The sequence below is a fragment of the Anabrus simplex genome, chromosome 2 (genome assembly GCF_040414725.1).
Source record: "Anabrus simplex isolate iqAnaSimp1 chromosome 2, ASM4041472v1, whole genome shotgun sequence".
NCBI lineage: Eukaryota > Metazoa > Arthropoda > Insecta > Orthoptera > Tettigoniidae > Anabrus > Anabrus simplex.
In genome coordinates, this window is record NC_090266.1 from 1,054,177,800 (window position 1) to 1,054,195,499 (window position 17,700).

The window sequence follows — 17,700 nt, forward strand, 5'->3', positions numbered from 1 at the left end:
TTCCTTCAGAAATCTTAGATAATCAATCACACATAAGAGAAAAATATACCTGTATATGCATCAACGTTCAAAATATGCATTTGCATATGCATTTTTAAAATATCCTGGCCCTAGTTATTACCTAGGTATGCTATCTACAGTAGAACCTTGATTATATGTTCCCGGAAACTAAGTTTTCCCGTATTCTCGGTTCAAATTACGTGGTCCCGCGAGCATCCCAATTAAATCACATTATAAAAATCCTGTATTATCCATTCCTCGAAGAAACAATTTCCCGGATCAGCCGTCCAGAAATTTCAGTCCCATCAATGCTAAATCCTCGATCACGCGTTTTTCAAGAAACTGTATCTCACCAAAGGACGGGTACGGCATACTTACGGATCTTGGTGTTAACGTCCCATCATTGTGATAATTAGAGGAAGTACCTACTATACTGGAAAGCGATCGGCGGTGCACTTGTATAAGGGACCATCTTAGCATTGCATTCGGGTGGTATTGTTTATACAGAATCCTCGGAAATCATATGCAGAGAGTGGCCAAACAATTGGAAGAAGACAGAGCGCATTTCGACAGCTCTATTTGAAGATGGAACGAGTTTCGTCTTATGTTCGTACTTGCAGAACGTTTACATTATGTCCAGGGTTAGATGTTTATATTTTTTACTTTTTTCAATTGTATCGCCGAACAGGTTTCTGGCACTTCCCTCAAGACATTGTACATGTCACTGGGCTTTCAGGCAGAAATCGCAACTGCTCCTTCTTAACACAAATTTAGTATTTTAATATCATTGTATAATATTATGTTATCGAGAACAGAACAGATGCTGCACCTTAAATACATAAAGGCATGGAAGGTTTTGGATTTGCCTATTACTGTTTTCATCCTAATAGGCCTATAAGATTGGGAATTTCATGTTTTGTGTTAAAATGTTATAAAAACCGCAGTCGTTTTATTTGCGCACGTTTCATTTCGCATTTCGCACTCGTACCGACTTGTACAGTGAGCGCGCTTTCCAGCTGAGCTCAAGGTCATGAATAACCGTAATATCTACAGTTTTGATGATATTTTTTCTCTTTCCAATTTGATTGTGATTAGTGACGGGCAGAATTGAATGTAACGCATTCGAGAATTTTCAAGAATCAATATTTACATTCGAAACCATATTCTCGAGTTCAACATAACCTTTAAAACGTCACTGTAGGCCTAATTTACTTGGAACACGATTTCCATCAACTGACTACGAACTGTATACCAGTACCGGTGACCAAATTAAAATGGAAGATTAAAAAAAGTGACTTCGCCATTATGTTGGGCGCTTTTGGATCTAATGTGCTTTATTTTATTAGATTAGAGAATTAAAAACTACTTGTGGTCGATTGTTGTTTGGCTTGGCGTTACCGGTATTAGATTTTTCAAAGTTTGGCTGATCAAAGTTGCTGAACTAAAAGAAGTTTTCACGGGAAACTTACGAAGTTTCTCCGGTAAAACTGAATGTAAAGTTTCGAGATTTTTAAGCCGCGTACCGGTAATTAATGTTTGAGGCCAGCCCCGCGATCTAACTTGTTTGCCTCTCACATGGAGGGCACGGGTTCGATTCTCGGCCAGGTCACGCATTTTTACCTGCTGATTCCAAGTTCACTCATTCTACGATTACCTTTAACCCGCAAGTGGTCGCTAAATGAGATTTTCTCTCACATTATTTTTTATTGTGATATTACTTCACAGTGTTGAAAGGGAGGCGACTGTTCCCTCTTCTAGCTGAGTTTATAACTGTCATGAGCAGAGCAATTCACATTTGAAGGGTAAGCACCCCCTCCCCTAGTCAGAACAAAGGTTCCTATGTGTTGGTGCGCGCTGCGTGAGAGTTTCTCTCATCGCGCGACTAAAGACGTTGGTGTTATTTTGAAGTGGGGCGGGAAACTTACTCCTGTTGTACGCGTTAGTATTTTTATTATGAGCACTTCTTGTTTTTGAAAATGTTATTGTGTTCAGAAACCTTGCTTTGTACGTAAATATTACTACTGGTAGATATAATGCATGTGTGAGATTTCATTTTTTACAACTTCAGGATGGAAGTTCTTGTTATGTACATTGCATATGTTATTTTAAGTAGTAATTTGTGTCTTTAATAAACAGCTAATCATGTCCGGCTCCATGGCTAAATTGTTAGCGTGCTGGCCTTTGGTCACAGAAGTCCCGGGTTTGATTCCCGGCGGGGTAGGGAATTTAAACCTCAATTGGTTAACTTCGCTGAAACAGGGGCTGAGTGTAGGTGTCGTCTTCATCATCATTTAATCCTCATCATGACACGCAGGTCGTCTACAGACGTCAAATCTAAAGACCTGCATATGGCGAGCCAAACTTGTCCTCGGACACACTCGGCGCTAAAGGTCATATGCCATCTCTCTCTCTCTCTCTCTCTCTCTCCCTCACAGCTAATCACTTCATTTTTATCTAAAATATATAAGGTAGAACTTGCGTTTCATTTCAGTAGTAAATTTCAGCAAAACTGTGAAAAATGTCATATTTATTTAATGTGAGAGAAAGTCTCACGCGCGACCACTCATGTTACATTTCGGCTAGCGACCACTCACGGGTTAATTGAGGAACTGTCGAATGATGAGATGGGGACCTCTGTCTAGAGAGCCAGGAATAACAGCCGAGAGGACTCGTCACACTGACCATGTGTAACCTCGTAATCTGCAGGCTTTCGGGATGAGCAGCGGTCTCTTGGTAGCCAGAAGATCCATTGGGACTGTAGTTTGCTTTTTGTTTTTTGCTATTGGCTTTACATCGCACTGACACAGATGGGTCTTATGGCGACGATGGGACAGGAATGGGCTAGGACTGGGAAGGAAGCGGCCGTGGCCTTAATTAAGGTACAGCCCCAGCATTTGTGTGGTGTGAATATTGGAAACCACGGAAAACCATCTTCAGGGCTGCCGACAGTGGGGTTCGAACCCATTATCTCCCGAATACTAGATACTGGCCGCACTTAAGCGACTGCAGCTATCGAGCTCGGTTTGATTTGGTTTAGGAGTGTTTATAAGATTATAATAATACTTATTTCATTTTTGTGAAATTTAGCCAAATTGTTGATGGTTCATTCGTTCCTGAATTTTCCATTTTCCTGTGTTGTACGATTTTTTTCGCGGTCGCTCCAAAAACGAAGAATCAAGGTTCCACTGTATTATGTCAACTTGCTCACACTGCTTCTACTTCTCACTTAGTCAGCTAAATTCATGCAATACTGCTGTTTGGGTCATCAGTCCATGGACTGGTTTGATGCAGCTTTCCGTGCCACCCTATCATGTGGTAACCTACATCCTATATCTGCTCGTCATATTCATACTTTGGTCCACCCCTACTATTTTTACCGCCTATACTTACCTCAAAAACCAAATGAACAGTTCTGGGTGTCTTAAGACGTGTCCTATCATTCTATCTCTTCTTCTGGTCAAATTTAGCCAAATCGATCTCCTCTCACCAATCTGATTCAGAATCACTTCATTTGTGATTTGATCTATCCATCTCAACTTCAGCATTCTTCTGTAACACCACGTTTCAAAGCCTTCTATTTTCTTTCTTTCTTTCTGAGCTACTTATTGTCCATATCTCACTTCCATACAATGCCATGTTCCAGGCGAAAGTCTTCAAAACCATCTTCCTAATTATAATATCAATGTTTGAAATGAGCAAATGTGTTTTTTTTTTTTTTTTTTTTTTTTTTTTTTTTTTAAAGGCCTTCCTTGCTTCTGCTAGCCTGCAATTGATGGAAAATTAATAAACTTCACTGACAGGGTGACAAAGCCATGAAGAAGTGAGAAATGAATGATCTATCATCTGGTACTTGTGACAGTCTCACATATTTCTGTGGGATGAACATTTGCTTCTCATACAGAACATCCACTATGAAACTTATTTAGATAGTTTTCTTTGTTGGTAATTCAGTTAATCTAAATCTAACTTAGAGGTTTATCAAGTTTCATCATGTTCAAATAAGCAGATAAGCAAAAACAATAATTTAAGAGTATCAGCAGTAACTAAAATAGTAACTAAAAATTAAAAGTAGTAAACAGGTCATACTACTTTTACTACATGAAATCTTACACAATACATCATCAATATGATACGCTAGTTCGTTGGAGCCATTTGTACAAATTTTCAATTCCACAAGTGTCTACAGCAATCACAGTGCCAGCATGTACTGCAAATGTGACAGAAAACTCATTGTTGCATCAGACCTACAAACAAGATAAATGGCAATGCAACTACCTACTAATATTTGTTATTAATAACATTTGAATTAAAATAGGTAAATACGCTCTGCACAAAAATTAGGGGAACAAATGTTTGAGATGCTGGAAAAGTTTATGTAATTGAGCATATAATGTGTACAGGTGAATTGCTACACACCATACTAACCCAGCCATGGTATTTTAATTGCATAGAGGTTACCCTATTTAACATAAACATGCTTTCAGTCCCACAAGTAATCAGCTTCATTTTCCGTATCAAAATTTAATCACTAAGTTTTACAATAATTAAAATTCTTCCACCGTTTTGATACTTTTTTTGCCTTTTGGCAAAAAATTTTATTTGTCAACAGTACATGTTTATTGTTTTTAATATCATTTAATTTAATTGGTATTTTTAGTAGTTTTTAAATGAATCACTGTACCGTACCTGCAAATTAACGTGTTTTAAATCTTAGCAATTCACCTAAGCTACAATAACAGCTGAGGATGTTCCTAAATAAGGAACGAAACATCTACTGTTGACAAATAAAAAATTTTGCCAAAAGGCAAAAAAAGTATCAAAACGGTGGAAGAATTTTAAATATTGTAAAACTTAGTGCTTTCAGTCCTGTCGGGTCTCAATACAAAGTAGTCCACAATACACGAACCACTCTTGCCACATTAATGGTGACTTGATATGCATTATTCAAGTATGAGACAATCAGCATGAGGCATCTAAGCGAAGCGGAAGTGTCCCGAGCTGTTGCTCTAAGTCAAGAAGGGAGAACAATGCAGTATGTGGCTAACGAACTCAGAGTGTCTCCATCCATAGTGCACAGGCTCTGGCATCAATATGCAGAGACAGAAGGGTATGTTAGACGCCACGCACAAGGTCGCAAACAGAAAAATACTGCTCAACAAGACAGATGCCTACAATTATCAGCACTACGCCGGACCTCCAGTAGTACCAGGGAACTGCGAAGTGATCTTACAGAAGCATCTGGCGTTCAGCTGTGTGTTCAGACCACACAATCGATTAAGAGAGGATAACATATGCTCTGAAAAATCTGCCTGTGAAACGCCCCCCCACTAGGGAATACCGTAGAGCTTGTCTTGCTTTGCCAGAGAATATCGTTATTGGCAACTGAGACACTGGCATCAGGTAATGTTTACAGATGAATCCAGGTTTACCTTACATGATGGCGACAACGCGTGTGGAGATGACGAGGACAGCAATTTGTTGAAGGTCTCATGCAGGAAGTGGACAGACATGGTGGTGGATCAGTCAGTGGTGGTGGTGGTGATGATTATTGTTTTAAGAGGAAGGATCTTGACTAATAATTATCATTACCTGGCCGTCTGAATGTTGTGGTGTACGTCAGGAATATCATGAACGACCATATTGCACCTGCTGCTGTTGGTGTAGGGCCTGACTGCTTGCTGATGTATGTTAATGTGACAGCCCAAACTGCACGAGACACCACAGATCATCTCCAATGATTGCACATCTCTGTGATGGAGTGGCCTGCAAAGAGCTCCGACCTAAATCTACTGGAGCACTTATGGGATGTACTGCAGAGACGGATTCGACAGTGTGAAAATGCTCCACGAACATTACACGACCTCAGTGAAGGACTGGTTGAGGAGTTGACGCCATTCCACAGAAAGTCATCCGACGAGACATATGCAGCCTGCCATGCGGGTGTGCAGCTGTAATTGAAGCTTGCTATTTGCTTTATGTAGCACCGACACAGATAGGTCTTATGACAACGATGGCATAGGAAAGGCCTAGGAGTAGGAAGGAAGTGGCCGTGGACTTAATTAAGGTACAGCCTCAGCATTTGCCTGGTGTGAAAATTGGAAACCACGGAAAACCATCTTCAGGGCTGCCGACAGTGGGGTTCAAACCCATTATCTCCCGGATGCAAGCTCACAGCTGCGCGATCCTAACCGCACGGCTAACTCGCCCGGTCATAATTGAAGCTGGGAGAGCTGTAACACAGTATTAGATAACCGTCGCTCGGATATGCATTGTTCAGCAAGAACTTTACATTGTGATTGTCGTTGTTCATCTGTTGTGTTGCGAATGCAATGGTAATGGTTATGCAGTTCCTTCGCCAACATGTGTTTATTTTCACAAATCCATATGTCGAGATTCTGCACAGCATTAAAGACCTGTTCCCCTAATTTTTGTGCTGAGTATATTACCTAGAAACTGAAAGACACTATATAATACAGCCTCTTCAAATTCTAAAAGTCTTGCCCATGTACTTCAGATATGAAGATATGCAGAAAAAAAATTACCATTAACATCATCACTGCTTGGTTCCACAGGAGGACGATCTAGTCCCACAAATGCCATGAATTCTTTGGGACCTTTGAAGGCCTCTGAGCCCATTTCAAGCCACTGCCCTGCCCCAGAGCCAATGACTTCCTCCACAAATTTTGACTGCTGTTGATAATCACAAAAGTGATTACTAATTAATAAAAGAGCCTCCTGAAACAAACAGTCACATGCTGTGTTTTATTACAAATATTGGAACTTTCACAAGAAAGGATGAAAAATGAACAATGCATAAATTAAAAAGATCATTTATTTTGAAAAAGCCTCACATTCTAGAGTAAACAGAGTAGACAGATGAGCAAAAGAGAGAGAGAAACATGATAAAATATCTCAAATAAAAGTGGTCAAAAGTAAAAAACGGCTTTCTTGTGACTGAACACTTAATTCCTTTTCCTAAGACTGGAAAGTAATATTTAAATCAAATTAATATAAACATACCTTCATCTAACACAAGGAAGAATATGAACACAGGAACGATGTAACATCGTAACGTAAATGACAGTAATTTTACTCCTAACAATGTCTTTCAACTCCTTAAGTAGTCTTGCATTTTGAATTAAATCTTAATCACATATAACTTTTAATGCAAAGAAATCTGGAAAAAAATACAGTAGGTCAGAAGACCTAGGTGGCTATGAAACATCAGGTAATTCTGTCTGGAAAGAGCTGTGAATTACTATCATTCTCTCATTGAAAGTGTACTGGACTGGAAACACTCACACATACGAGGTTCCTGATGATTTGCCTGATTCACAAACTCTGAAGATCTTATGGGTACAAAGTGTAACACTGGCCATTTCTTCATAAAAGTAAACTTGAAAGTGAAGAAAAGGAAACAGCTAACACATTTCTTTTTTTAATGCTCATCAGAATACATTACAAAACACACCAGATCAGCAGTTTATACAACCTAGAATGTAGAATGAAAGCCCTGTGTTTTAAATTGTGATGGCATTCCAGGGAATTAATTAAATTAACTTAAAATAACAATGCCACATAAAAGACATTTGACATTTCTATTTTTGCTATTTGCTTTACGTCGCACCGACACAGATAGGTCTTATGGCGACGATGGGACAGGAAAGGGCTAGGAGTAGGAAGGAAGCGGCCGTGGCCCTAATTAAGGTACAGCCCCGGCATTTGCCTGGTGTGAAAATGGGAAACCACGGAAAACCATCTTCAGGGCTGCCGACAGTGGGGTTTGAACCTACTATCTCCCGAATACTGGATACTGGCCGCACTTAAGCGACTGCAGCTATCGAGCTCGGTTTTGACATTTCTGTCATGTAGAATGAATAATTAACACCTTCGCTCCCATAGGGGAGCATGATCATTTAAGCATGCCATTTTCTGTGGCCCACAGAGGAGTAAGGTCATTTAGGACTCTTCAGTGTAGCATGCTCCAATATGCTCATGTTTCAGAGACCAGAAGAGTTCTACCAAGAAGTTTCTTACTGGGCGAGTTGGCCGTGCGGTTAGGGGCGCGCAGCTGTGAGCTTGCATCCGGGAGACAGTGGGTTCGAATCCCACTGTCGGCAACCCTGAAGATGGTTTTCCATGGTTTCCCATTTTCACACCAGGCAAATGCTGGTGCTGTACCTTAATTAAGACCACAGCCGCTTCCTTTCAACTCCTAGGCCTTTCCTATCCCATCGTTGCCATAAGACTTATCTGTGTCGGTGCGACGTAAAGCCAATAGCAAAAAAAGTTTCTTTTTCTTCTGGTAGACGACTGGAGTGTCCTCTTTTCTTGACACTATACAGTCCTTCCCTGTGTTCTTTTACTCACTGTTTAGAAGCCAATTTTGGCACTTCTCAAACTGAGTGAAATAGCAAGTGACGGCAGTTGTTTAGTACACAAAGCTTCAAGCACGAATACATTTTGCAGTAATGGAGTGATACTGGAAGAAAAAATATGTGATATTTTGCATAATAACTATTCAGATAATGATCTGATAGCTTCAGACAGTGAAATTGAATGTGATTTTGTATGTAGCGAATGCAATGGAAAGGTGATTAGCAATTGAGGACCGTTTTTTAAAACTCGCTCCTTGCAATATCATAATTTTTCAGGAGAGACAAAAAACTGGTTAGACAATAGAGTAAAAAGGATAATTTGACAAAGTGCATCTTAAACAGTTTATTTGTTAGTTACAATCTGATATAAGTATAGCCAAAAGCACAAATTTGAATAGTTTTTACAAAAAAGGTAGGGGAAAATGTTTGTTTGTTTTTCAAAACTCACTCATTGCATAATCCTGTTGAGTAAAAATTTCGTCCACAGCATATATGAAACAAATTTAAAAACATAAAATGTCAGAATTTACACACAGACATTATCACAATACTATAAATGAAGAATGGTAGTGGTAATAGTATATACGATACCAGTGTTTCAAAATTTAACAGATATAAATTTAATGAATGGTAGTGGTAATAGTATATACGATACCAGTGTTTCAAAATTTAACAGATATAAAATTAATGAATCTCTGTCTTTATTGACTATACATCTTTATTTCTCAATCAGTTTTCCCAACTTCTGTATCCTCCATCATATCACTTGTTTTTGGTATTGCACCCGACAGGGGCATGATTTCAAAGACCAGTATTGGCCAAAGGTCCTTGGATCATGCCCCTGTCGGGTGCAGTATGTTTTCCCTTAAGAACCGCTTCATAGAACTCCTTAGCTTCCCCAGGTATTTGTATGATTTCATTAATTTTGCCATATCTTGGCTCTTTTCCTTACTAACGTGATTTACTATTTCCATTTTTGGAGCCAAGTCCATTTCTTTGAAGGAAATCTTTCCTTTATTGAGTATTTCGACAATGGTTGATTTGCCACTGTATGTGTATCGAACAGCAACTTGTACCTTGAAGTTTTCATGTTTCCTGTATTGAATGATGCGGGTTTTCATGATGTTGAAAGGTAATTTCCCTTTCAAAATCTTTCTTGATTTTGCCTTCAGATCATAGATGTTCCGATCTTTTTGCAGTATTCTCACTTGTCCGTGATCACTGAGTAGGTTATGATACTCCAGAGGCGATACAATCTCTTCTTTCTTTCTGTATTTTTTCTCTAAGTTCCCAAACACTCGATCTGGCAGCAAAAAGCTATGACCTCAAATGGGAAAATAATGTTCAACTGATGTGAAAACTTTAGACTTTTCAAGGAAACGTGCCACAGATGCTAATAAAATACTATTCTTATTTTGGGATACACAAGAGTCTGAAAATAGCCTGAGTTTTTTTATATCCAGCCCCTTCCTTGCAAAGATTATTTTCTAAGTGCTCATGATAGTCTTTTACACCCGAAGCTATTTCATTCGCTCCACGACCCCGTTCTGTCTCCAACCACGTATAAAAGAAAACTTTACTTTCGTCCAGTCGCTTTGCATTTGTCATGACACAAAGATTATATAACCATGCTTGTCTCAAGTAAAATGCTTCCCCTATAGATACTTTACGAATGGGTTGATTTTGTTGCATGTCAAATATAACATCAACATGACTATCATCCTTTTCTTTAAGTATGGCAAAAAATGTATTAGCTCGTGCTTTGTGTATTTTATAATCAATACGAGCCTTGTTCCTTACAACACCATTTTTCGTATCTTTAGTTATCAATAAAAGTTCTTTACACCTTGAACATGTATCCGAGTGTGGATTCCCAAAACCTAAATTGAATTTCGTACAGAAAATTTGCTTGTATTTTGAGATTGAACATTTTGAATTCCCTTCTAAATCTCTTTCTTTGCAGAACTGAATGTACATTTTATTGATATTAAGGTCCGGATACTAACATTCATACATTAAAAAAACAATGGAATCTTACATGTCAGCAAAATATCCAGCAGTCTAGCGACGTTTGCTGTAATGAGCGAGTTTTGGTATACCGCCTATCGTAGTAATGAGCGAGTTTTGGGAAAACGACCCAGATTTAGCGGCTTGTTGTGATGACTATAAACAACTTTTGCTAAAACCAGTTTAAGGACATGAAAGCCAAGTGATCTAACATCCACGTCCCATATATAACTCAATTCACCCCATTTTTCAATGAGCGAGTTTTGAAAAAACGGTCCTCAATTTGGACAGGAATAATGACCCTGAGTCATCTTTCTATTGTCCATCAGCTCCTATATTTGACATACGTACAGAAGTAAATTAAAACAGTGAGGAAAACGATGTTATGTCTTTTGATTTTTTAAATAATGATTTCTTCAATATGCACTAACTAGAACTCAATTGCCAAGTAAATGGCTTTTAAAAAAATTTCTGGGTCCCAGCAGTAGCAAGCTGCTCAGGCAGCTGGTAGTGAAAGTGTTGAGTCACCTTCTACTCCTGTTTGAAGATCGATGAACCACTGCAATCAGCTGATTATTAATTTTGTTTCGTCAACTACCCTATACTCTTTGTTCTCATTGGTATGCTGACAGTGCAGTGTATAAATATAAAGAGCAGCAACCAATAGCCAACAATACAAAGAATGTTCAGTAATTCTCCAGCGAAATACCGTATATTCTCCTGAACTCCATATTTCTTTTTTAAAAACAAAAGTTACAGGCATATCATGTTATTTAATTAAAGAAATTATTACCTTCATGACAGTTTGAACAGATCTTTGAACGGATCTCTATACGAAATACCTTACACATGAATGTACAAGCTGCGGAAGTTACAACTCCTTATAAACCTGTCTTTGTAAGTATTCTACCAATGAACCTACAGACATTTAAATATTTAAAAAAATATTATTTCCTATTCCATCAAACTAAATGCAAAATAAAGTACACCTAACCTACTTAACCCTAGATTACTAAGCTCTTCTATGAACTACGTTATCACTAGGCATTCGTCTAGAAGACTAAAAAAAAAATTTTTTTTTAACCTTCCATAACTCTTACAATTACTTTATTTAAAACTTAATAACTAACCCAGCAAGTACAGACAGATTTTTCCATTTTTCATAAACTTGTGTCATTTCAACACTCAGCACATGTTGTTGACATGTGTTCACCGCACATGGCTCGAAAGCAAACAGTACAAACAAACGTGTAATTCTTCGTACATTTGAGGGAATAAATGCACATATTTTCTTTTTTCCAAGTTGTGCTTGGTCTGGCCTGTGTACTATATGATTTTCATTGAGAATCTCACAGATCATACCACGTAATGACAGCTGCAAAGTTGGTTGCGTAAGGCGGAGCTGCAGGCGAGGTCTAATCAGGTCACCACTTAACTGTTGCGCGAATGCTCTTCTTGAGATAGGTATTTCTCCCTTTCAGAGAACAAAATATAGCCATTCACTAAGAACATATTGATCACAGTGAAGAATACACACAGAGGCCAGCGCTAGATCTTTCTACTGCAGTTCATGCTGCAACACATTTGTACAAAAGAGTCTGTTGCACCTTTTGTTTCGTTATAAAATTCAATTGCTGCAGGTTTGCCACTGTTATCCCTTATTTCTATGTCCTCGTGAGTAGTGGATAGCAGAACAATGACTTTCCCCTGCTTTGGTTTGTTTGATACAAGAGTTTTTGGTCCATCAATACAAAACAGACTTCTTCACTTTAAAGAGCTCAGGACGTGTCTCGCATTTATTCCTTCTTATTGTTCTTATAACTGTCAAAGAGTAAGGTGGTTTCAAAAGGTCTTCAACTAGTAGGACGGAGGTAAACCAATTATCCATGGTTACATTCCTATTCGAACCATGGATGGTCACAGTCAGTTCTTTTACGAAATAATGAGCGAGAGGTTGACCAGACGTATTTGTATTTTCCCCCAAATTTGGCTTAGCATCAATCATATATATTTGGTTCCAATGTCATTCAACATAAAAATCTTAATTCCATATTTTTTGGGTTTGTTGGAGATGTGCATCCTGCAAGGACAACGTCCACAAAATCCAACGAGTTGTTCGTCAATGGTTGTGTAAATTCCTGGCTTGTATGAGTCTCAACAGTTCTTGATAAACTCATCCTACACTTCTCGAAAGGCTGCGAACTTGTCACTCGCTTGTCTCTCTACCCTAGTAGAATTATCATTGAATCTAAGATACTTCCAATAGAAAATCAAAACGCTCACTTGACATTGTCGCCTTATTTCTATAACCACAGAACGTTGGATCAAACAACTCTCTTGTAGGAAGATGATTGGTTTTCATGGCTGCTGATAACACAAGTATACCAAAAAGAGCATAGATTTCTTCCTTGCTTGTTTGAGAAATTGTTGCACTAGCTGTAGCGTAGTTACAAGTCTGAACTTGCATTTCCTCATTCGTGTGTTGTACCAGTTTATCTAAAATTAAATTGTTAAAGAATAAAGAAAACGATTCCAAGGGTGTTAAAACATTTCTGGCTTCTCCTAAAGGGGTTTGCTTTATATGAATTATGTTTCTGGCGGGTGTCCAGCTATTATGGTTTCTTGATGGAAGTGCTAACCATTTGTAATTATTTCTTCCTCGTAGACTGGTCTTATTAGGGACTACAACATTTGGATGCCTAGCACTGGAAACAATCGGGTTTGAATTGCTATTAGTCGAATCAGGGTCCTCATCAAGGTATGTTGGTTCAGGATCACGTCTTCTCTTTCTTCTCGGCTCGTCAGAATCATAGGAATCATCTAATTGTGGGTTATATCCTCGGTCAGATTCTCTGTCAGTTTATTCGATGTCGTCCTCTTCCAAGCCATCCTCCGGTTCACTGCACGTCCCTACAGTTGTCGCCAGTGTCATCTACTTCTGTCAAAACTTGCAGTATTGTGTGTGGGTCATCTCTGATATTCTTAGCCATCTGAAATATATTTCAATTTTCTGCAGTGGCTTCCCGATTTCAACACACAATTACAGCTAATGAGAACATAACAATGAAATGATATATTCTGAAGTTAATAATGGAAGTACTCATTGTCACAGTGTGCAATAAGCTATTGTTTATATAAATAAATAAATAAATAAATAAATAAATAAATAAATAAATAAATAAATAAATAAATAAATAAATAAATAAATAAATAAATACAACTAAATAAATGAATAAATAAATAAATAAATAAATGCTCAACTACGTGGGAGCGGTGATAAGGGAACAGGGACCTGGAAATCAAGTAGGGATGACATAAAATTGTTAGTGTTGAACTGTAGAAGTATTGTAAGGAAAGGAATAGAATTAAGTAATTTAATAGATATATATTCACCAGATATTGTAATAGGAGTTGAATCATGGCTGAGAAATGATATAATGGATGCAGAAATTTTCTCACGGCACTGGAGTGTGTATCGTAGAGATAGGATAGGAAGGGTGGGAGGCGGAGTGTTCATTCTGGTGAAAGAAGAATTTGTAAGCTACGAAAAAGTTAAAGATGAGACACATGAAATTCTAGGTGTAAGGCTCATTTCTAAAGATAATAGGCAACTTGATGTATTTGGAGTGTACAGATCGGGAAAGGGTAGCACTGACGCGGATTCAGAATTATTTGATAGGATAGTCAGCTATGTGGGAAACGACATGGAAAGAAATGTGATTGTAGCGGGAGATCTGAATTTGCCAGATGTCAATTGGGAAGGAAATGCGAACGACAGAAAGCATGACCAACAAATGGCAAATAAGTTAATACGGGAAGGACAGCTGATTCAGAAAGTGATGGAACCAACCAGAGGGAAAAATATCCTGGATGTCGTGCTGATAAAACCAGACGAGCTCTATAGGAAAACTGAAGTAATAGATGGTATTCGTGATCATGAAGCTGTTTTTGTGGTAGTTAAAAATAAATGTGATAGAAAGGAAGGTCTTAAAAGTAGGACTGTTAGGCAGTACCACATGGCTGATAAAGCAGGCATGAGGCAGTTTCTAAAAAGTAGCTATGATCGGTGGAAAACGGTAAATATAAATGTAAACAGACTCTGGGATGGGTTTAAAGAAATTGTTGAGGAATGCGAAAACAGGTTTGTACCATTAAGGGTGGTAAGGAATCGTAAAGACCCACCTTATTATAATAGAGAAATAAAGAGACTAAGAAGGAGGTGCAGACTGGAAAGAAATAGAGTTAGAAATGGCTGTGGAAGTAAGGAGAAATTGAAGGAACTTACTAGAAAATTGAATCTAGCAAAGAAGGCAGCTAAGGATAATATGATGGCAAGCATAATTGGCAGTCATACGAATTTTAGTGAAAAATGGAAGGGTATGTATAGGTATTTTAAGGCAGAAACAGGTTCCAAGAAGGACATTCCAGGAATAATTAATGAACAAGGGGAGTGTGTATGTGAGGATCTTCAAAAGGCAGAAGTATTCAGTCAGCAGTATGTAAAGATTGTTGGTTACAAGGATAATGTCCAGATAGAGGAGGAGACTAAGGCCAAAGAAGTAATAACATTTACATATGATAACAATGACATTTACAATAAGATACAAAAGTTAAAAACTAGAAAAGCGACTGGAATTGATCAGATTTCTGGGGATATACTAAAGACAATGGGTTGGGATATAGTACCATATCTGAAGTACTTATTTGATTATTGTTTGGTCGGAGGAGCTATACCAGATGAATGGAGAGTTGCTATAGTTGCCCCTGTTTATAAAGGAAAGGGTGATAGACATAAAGCTGAAAATTACAGGCCAGTAAGTTTGACATGCATTGTATGTAAGCTTTGGGAAGGCATTCTTTCTGATTATGTTAGACATGTTTGTGAAATTAATAACTGGTTCGATAGAAGGCAATTCGGTTTTAGGAAAGGTTATTCCACTGAAGCTCAACCTGTAGGATTCCAGCAAGATATAGCAGATATCTTGGATTCAGGACGTCAAATGGACTGTATCGCGATTGACCTGTCTAAAGCATTTGATAGGGTGGATCATGGGAGACTACTGGCAAAAATGAGTGCAATTGGACTAGACAAAAGAGTGACTGAATGAGTTGCTATATTTCTAGAAAATAGATCTCAGAGAATTAGAGTAGGTGAAGCTTTATCTGACCCTGTAATAATTAAGAGGGGAATTCCTCAAGGCAGTATTATCGGACCTTTATGTTTTCTTATATATATAAATGATATGAGTAAAGGAGTGGAATCGGAGGTAAGGCTTTTTGCGGATGATGTTATTCTCTATAGAGTGATAAATAAGTTACAAGATTGTTATTTGGGAAAATTCACGTAGTGTGGCAATAATGGAACCGTTTTATTTTGTGATGTCAAAGTGAATATCGTCTATGGACGTAATGCCAGTTATGTGTAAAGCAATCAACATGTAGTGACAATAATTCTGTGTTATTTAAAGGAACCACCAATAAAAAGTGTAAATATAAAGTCGAGTGCTGCATGGCAAATCAGTATTCCAGAGAATACTGTTAAGCGGAAGTGGCGAGTTTTCACCACCCCATTTAATTTATTTTACTTGAAGCTCGTCGAAACAACCCCCTGCAAACTTTGTATTATAATGGAAATACAAGATTGTGCAGAAGTTGATGGTATGTGTACTAAGTTAATATTGTGTTGATTTGCCATAATATAGGCAGATATTGTTTAGTGAGAGTGAGGTTATATTCTTTTTAAGTAAAGTTCAACCTTGCCATGATTTCCTTTCATATTTGTATTTCAGCAGGTACGTGGGTAAGATCAAGCAGTCTGGATATTGTAAGTGTATGATCCATACCTATAGAAGTTTGTTTCTTGATCCACATTATAAGTAGGAAATAATAATAATAATAATAATAATAATAATAATAATAATAATAATAATAATAATACTGAGCTCGATAGCTGCAGTCGCTTAAGTGCGGCCAGTATCCAGTAATCGGGAGATAGTCGGTTCGAGCCCCACTGTCAGCAGCCCTGAAGATGATTTTCCGTTGTTTCCCATTTTCACGCCAGGCAAATGCTGAGGCTGTATCTTAAATAAGCCACGGCCGCTTCCTTCCCACTTCTAGCCTTCTCCTGTCCCATCGTCGCCACAAGACCTAACGGTGTCAGTGCGACGTAAAGCATATTGCAAAGAAAATTATAATAATAATAATAATTTCCCAGTAGTTCTCTTTGTAAGAGTACAATAAGCACCCATCTCATAGCCCATAATGGAGGGTATGTTACTCTATAACAAACTGCCTGAATGGTAAACAGTTTCAAAAGTCATGAAAACATCACTTGATTAACAGGTGCCTGTATTGTATAAATGAACTGTAAATCAGAATGTGTGATTTCCACTTGTATATAAACTAGAATATATGTTTTTGTTGTATATAGAGTAAAAGACCTGCACGTGGCGAGCCAAACATGTCCTCGGGCACTCCCGGCACTAAAAACCATACGCCATTTCATTTAGCGGACTATCATGGTGTAGCGTAAACTGCTGTCGCCTAGCGACAATCCATCCATCAAGTAGATCCAATTTTGGTGCCGCTTTGCAATTTAATAAAATTACATAAAATTACTCATAATAATAAAAGTACCTTACCGATTTCGTTCAAACCACTTCATAATCCCTTTCAGATGTAATAAGAACAAACTGTGAAAATTTCAGCGAAATCGGTCCAGTAGTTTTTGAGTCTATTAACGTCAAGTATACCAACATCCAATTTTATATATATACATTGCATGACCAAATACTACCATTTAAGATGACACACCTGCAAAGTTCCATAAAATTTTAGACATGATAGCCTCTTGGGTTCATGCCATCTGAAATGAGATAAATTACAGGCAAACTTGACACTTCACGTCTTATAAGTATGAAGGAGGAGTTCTCCACCTAACCAATACTTTATTTTACATAGTGTCAATAATTTACATGAAAACAGTACTGGTTTCGACCCGTAAATAGGTCATCTTCAGCTGTTAGAGAACTTACTTAATAGCGACTGTACAGAGTAAACAATACTAAAATTAAAATGCCATGTCTTCATAAGTGGAAGGTTTTTATGAAATGTCACCATTACTCTATTAATGACAGCACAAAATGATTGGCTTAATGTGTCTCTGTATACATTCTAATGCTATATAAAGCAGCACCTAATACTGCAAGAAAAATAAAATAAAGTTGCTTTAACAAGCTGCTTTAGGTCTCACTGACACAGATAGGTCTTATGGTGATGATGGGGAAGGAAAGGGCTAGGATTGGGATGGAAGCGG

General features: G+C 38.0%; 1 protein-coding gene across 2 annotated transcripts in view; it reads right to left on the reverse strand.

Annotated features, from left to right (window-relative positions):
• Positions 1–17,700, reverse strand: part of Ranbp21 (exportin-5-like protein Ranbp21) — a 417,228-nt gene that overhangs the window by 175,135 nt on the left and 224,393 nt on the right. For both annotated transcript variants that reach the window (XM_067141992.2, XM_067141993.2), the window contains exon 10: positions 6,543–6,735. In XM_067141992.2, coding sequence (XP_066998093.1) covers positions 6,543–6,735 — 193 coding nt within the window. The remainder of the gene's footprint in view (positions 1–6,542; positions 6,736–17,700) is intronic.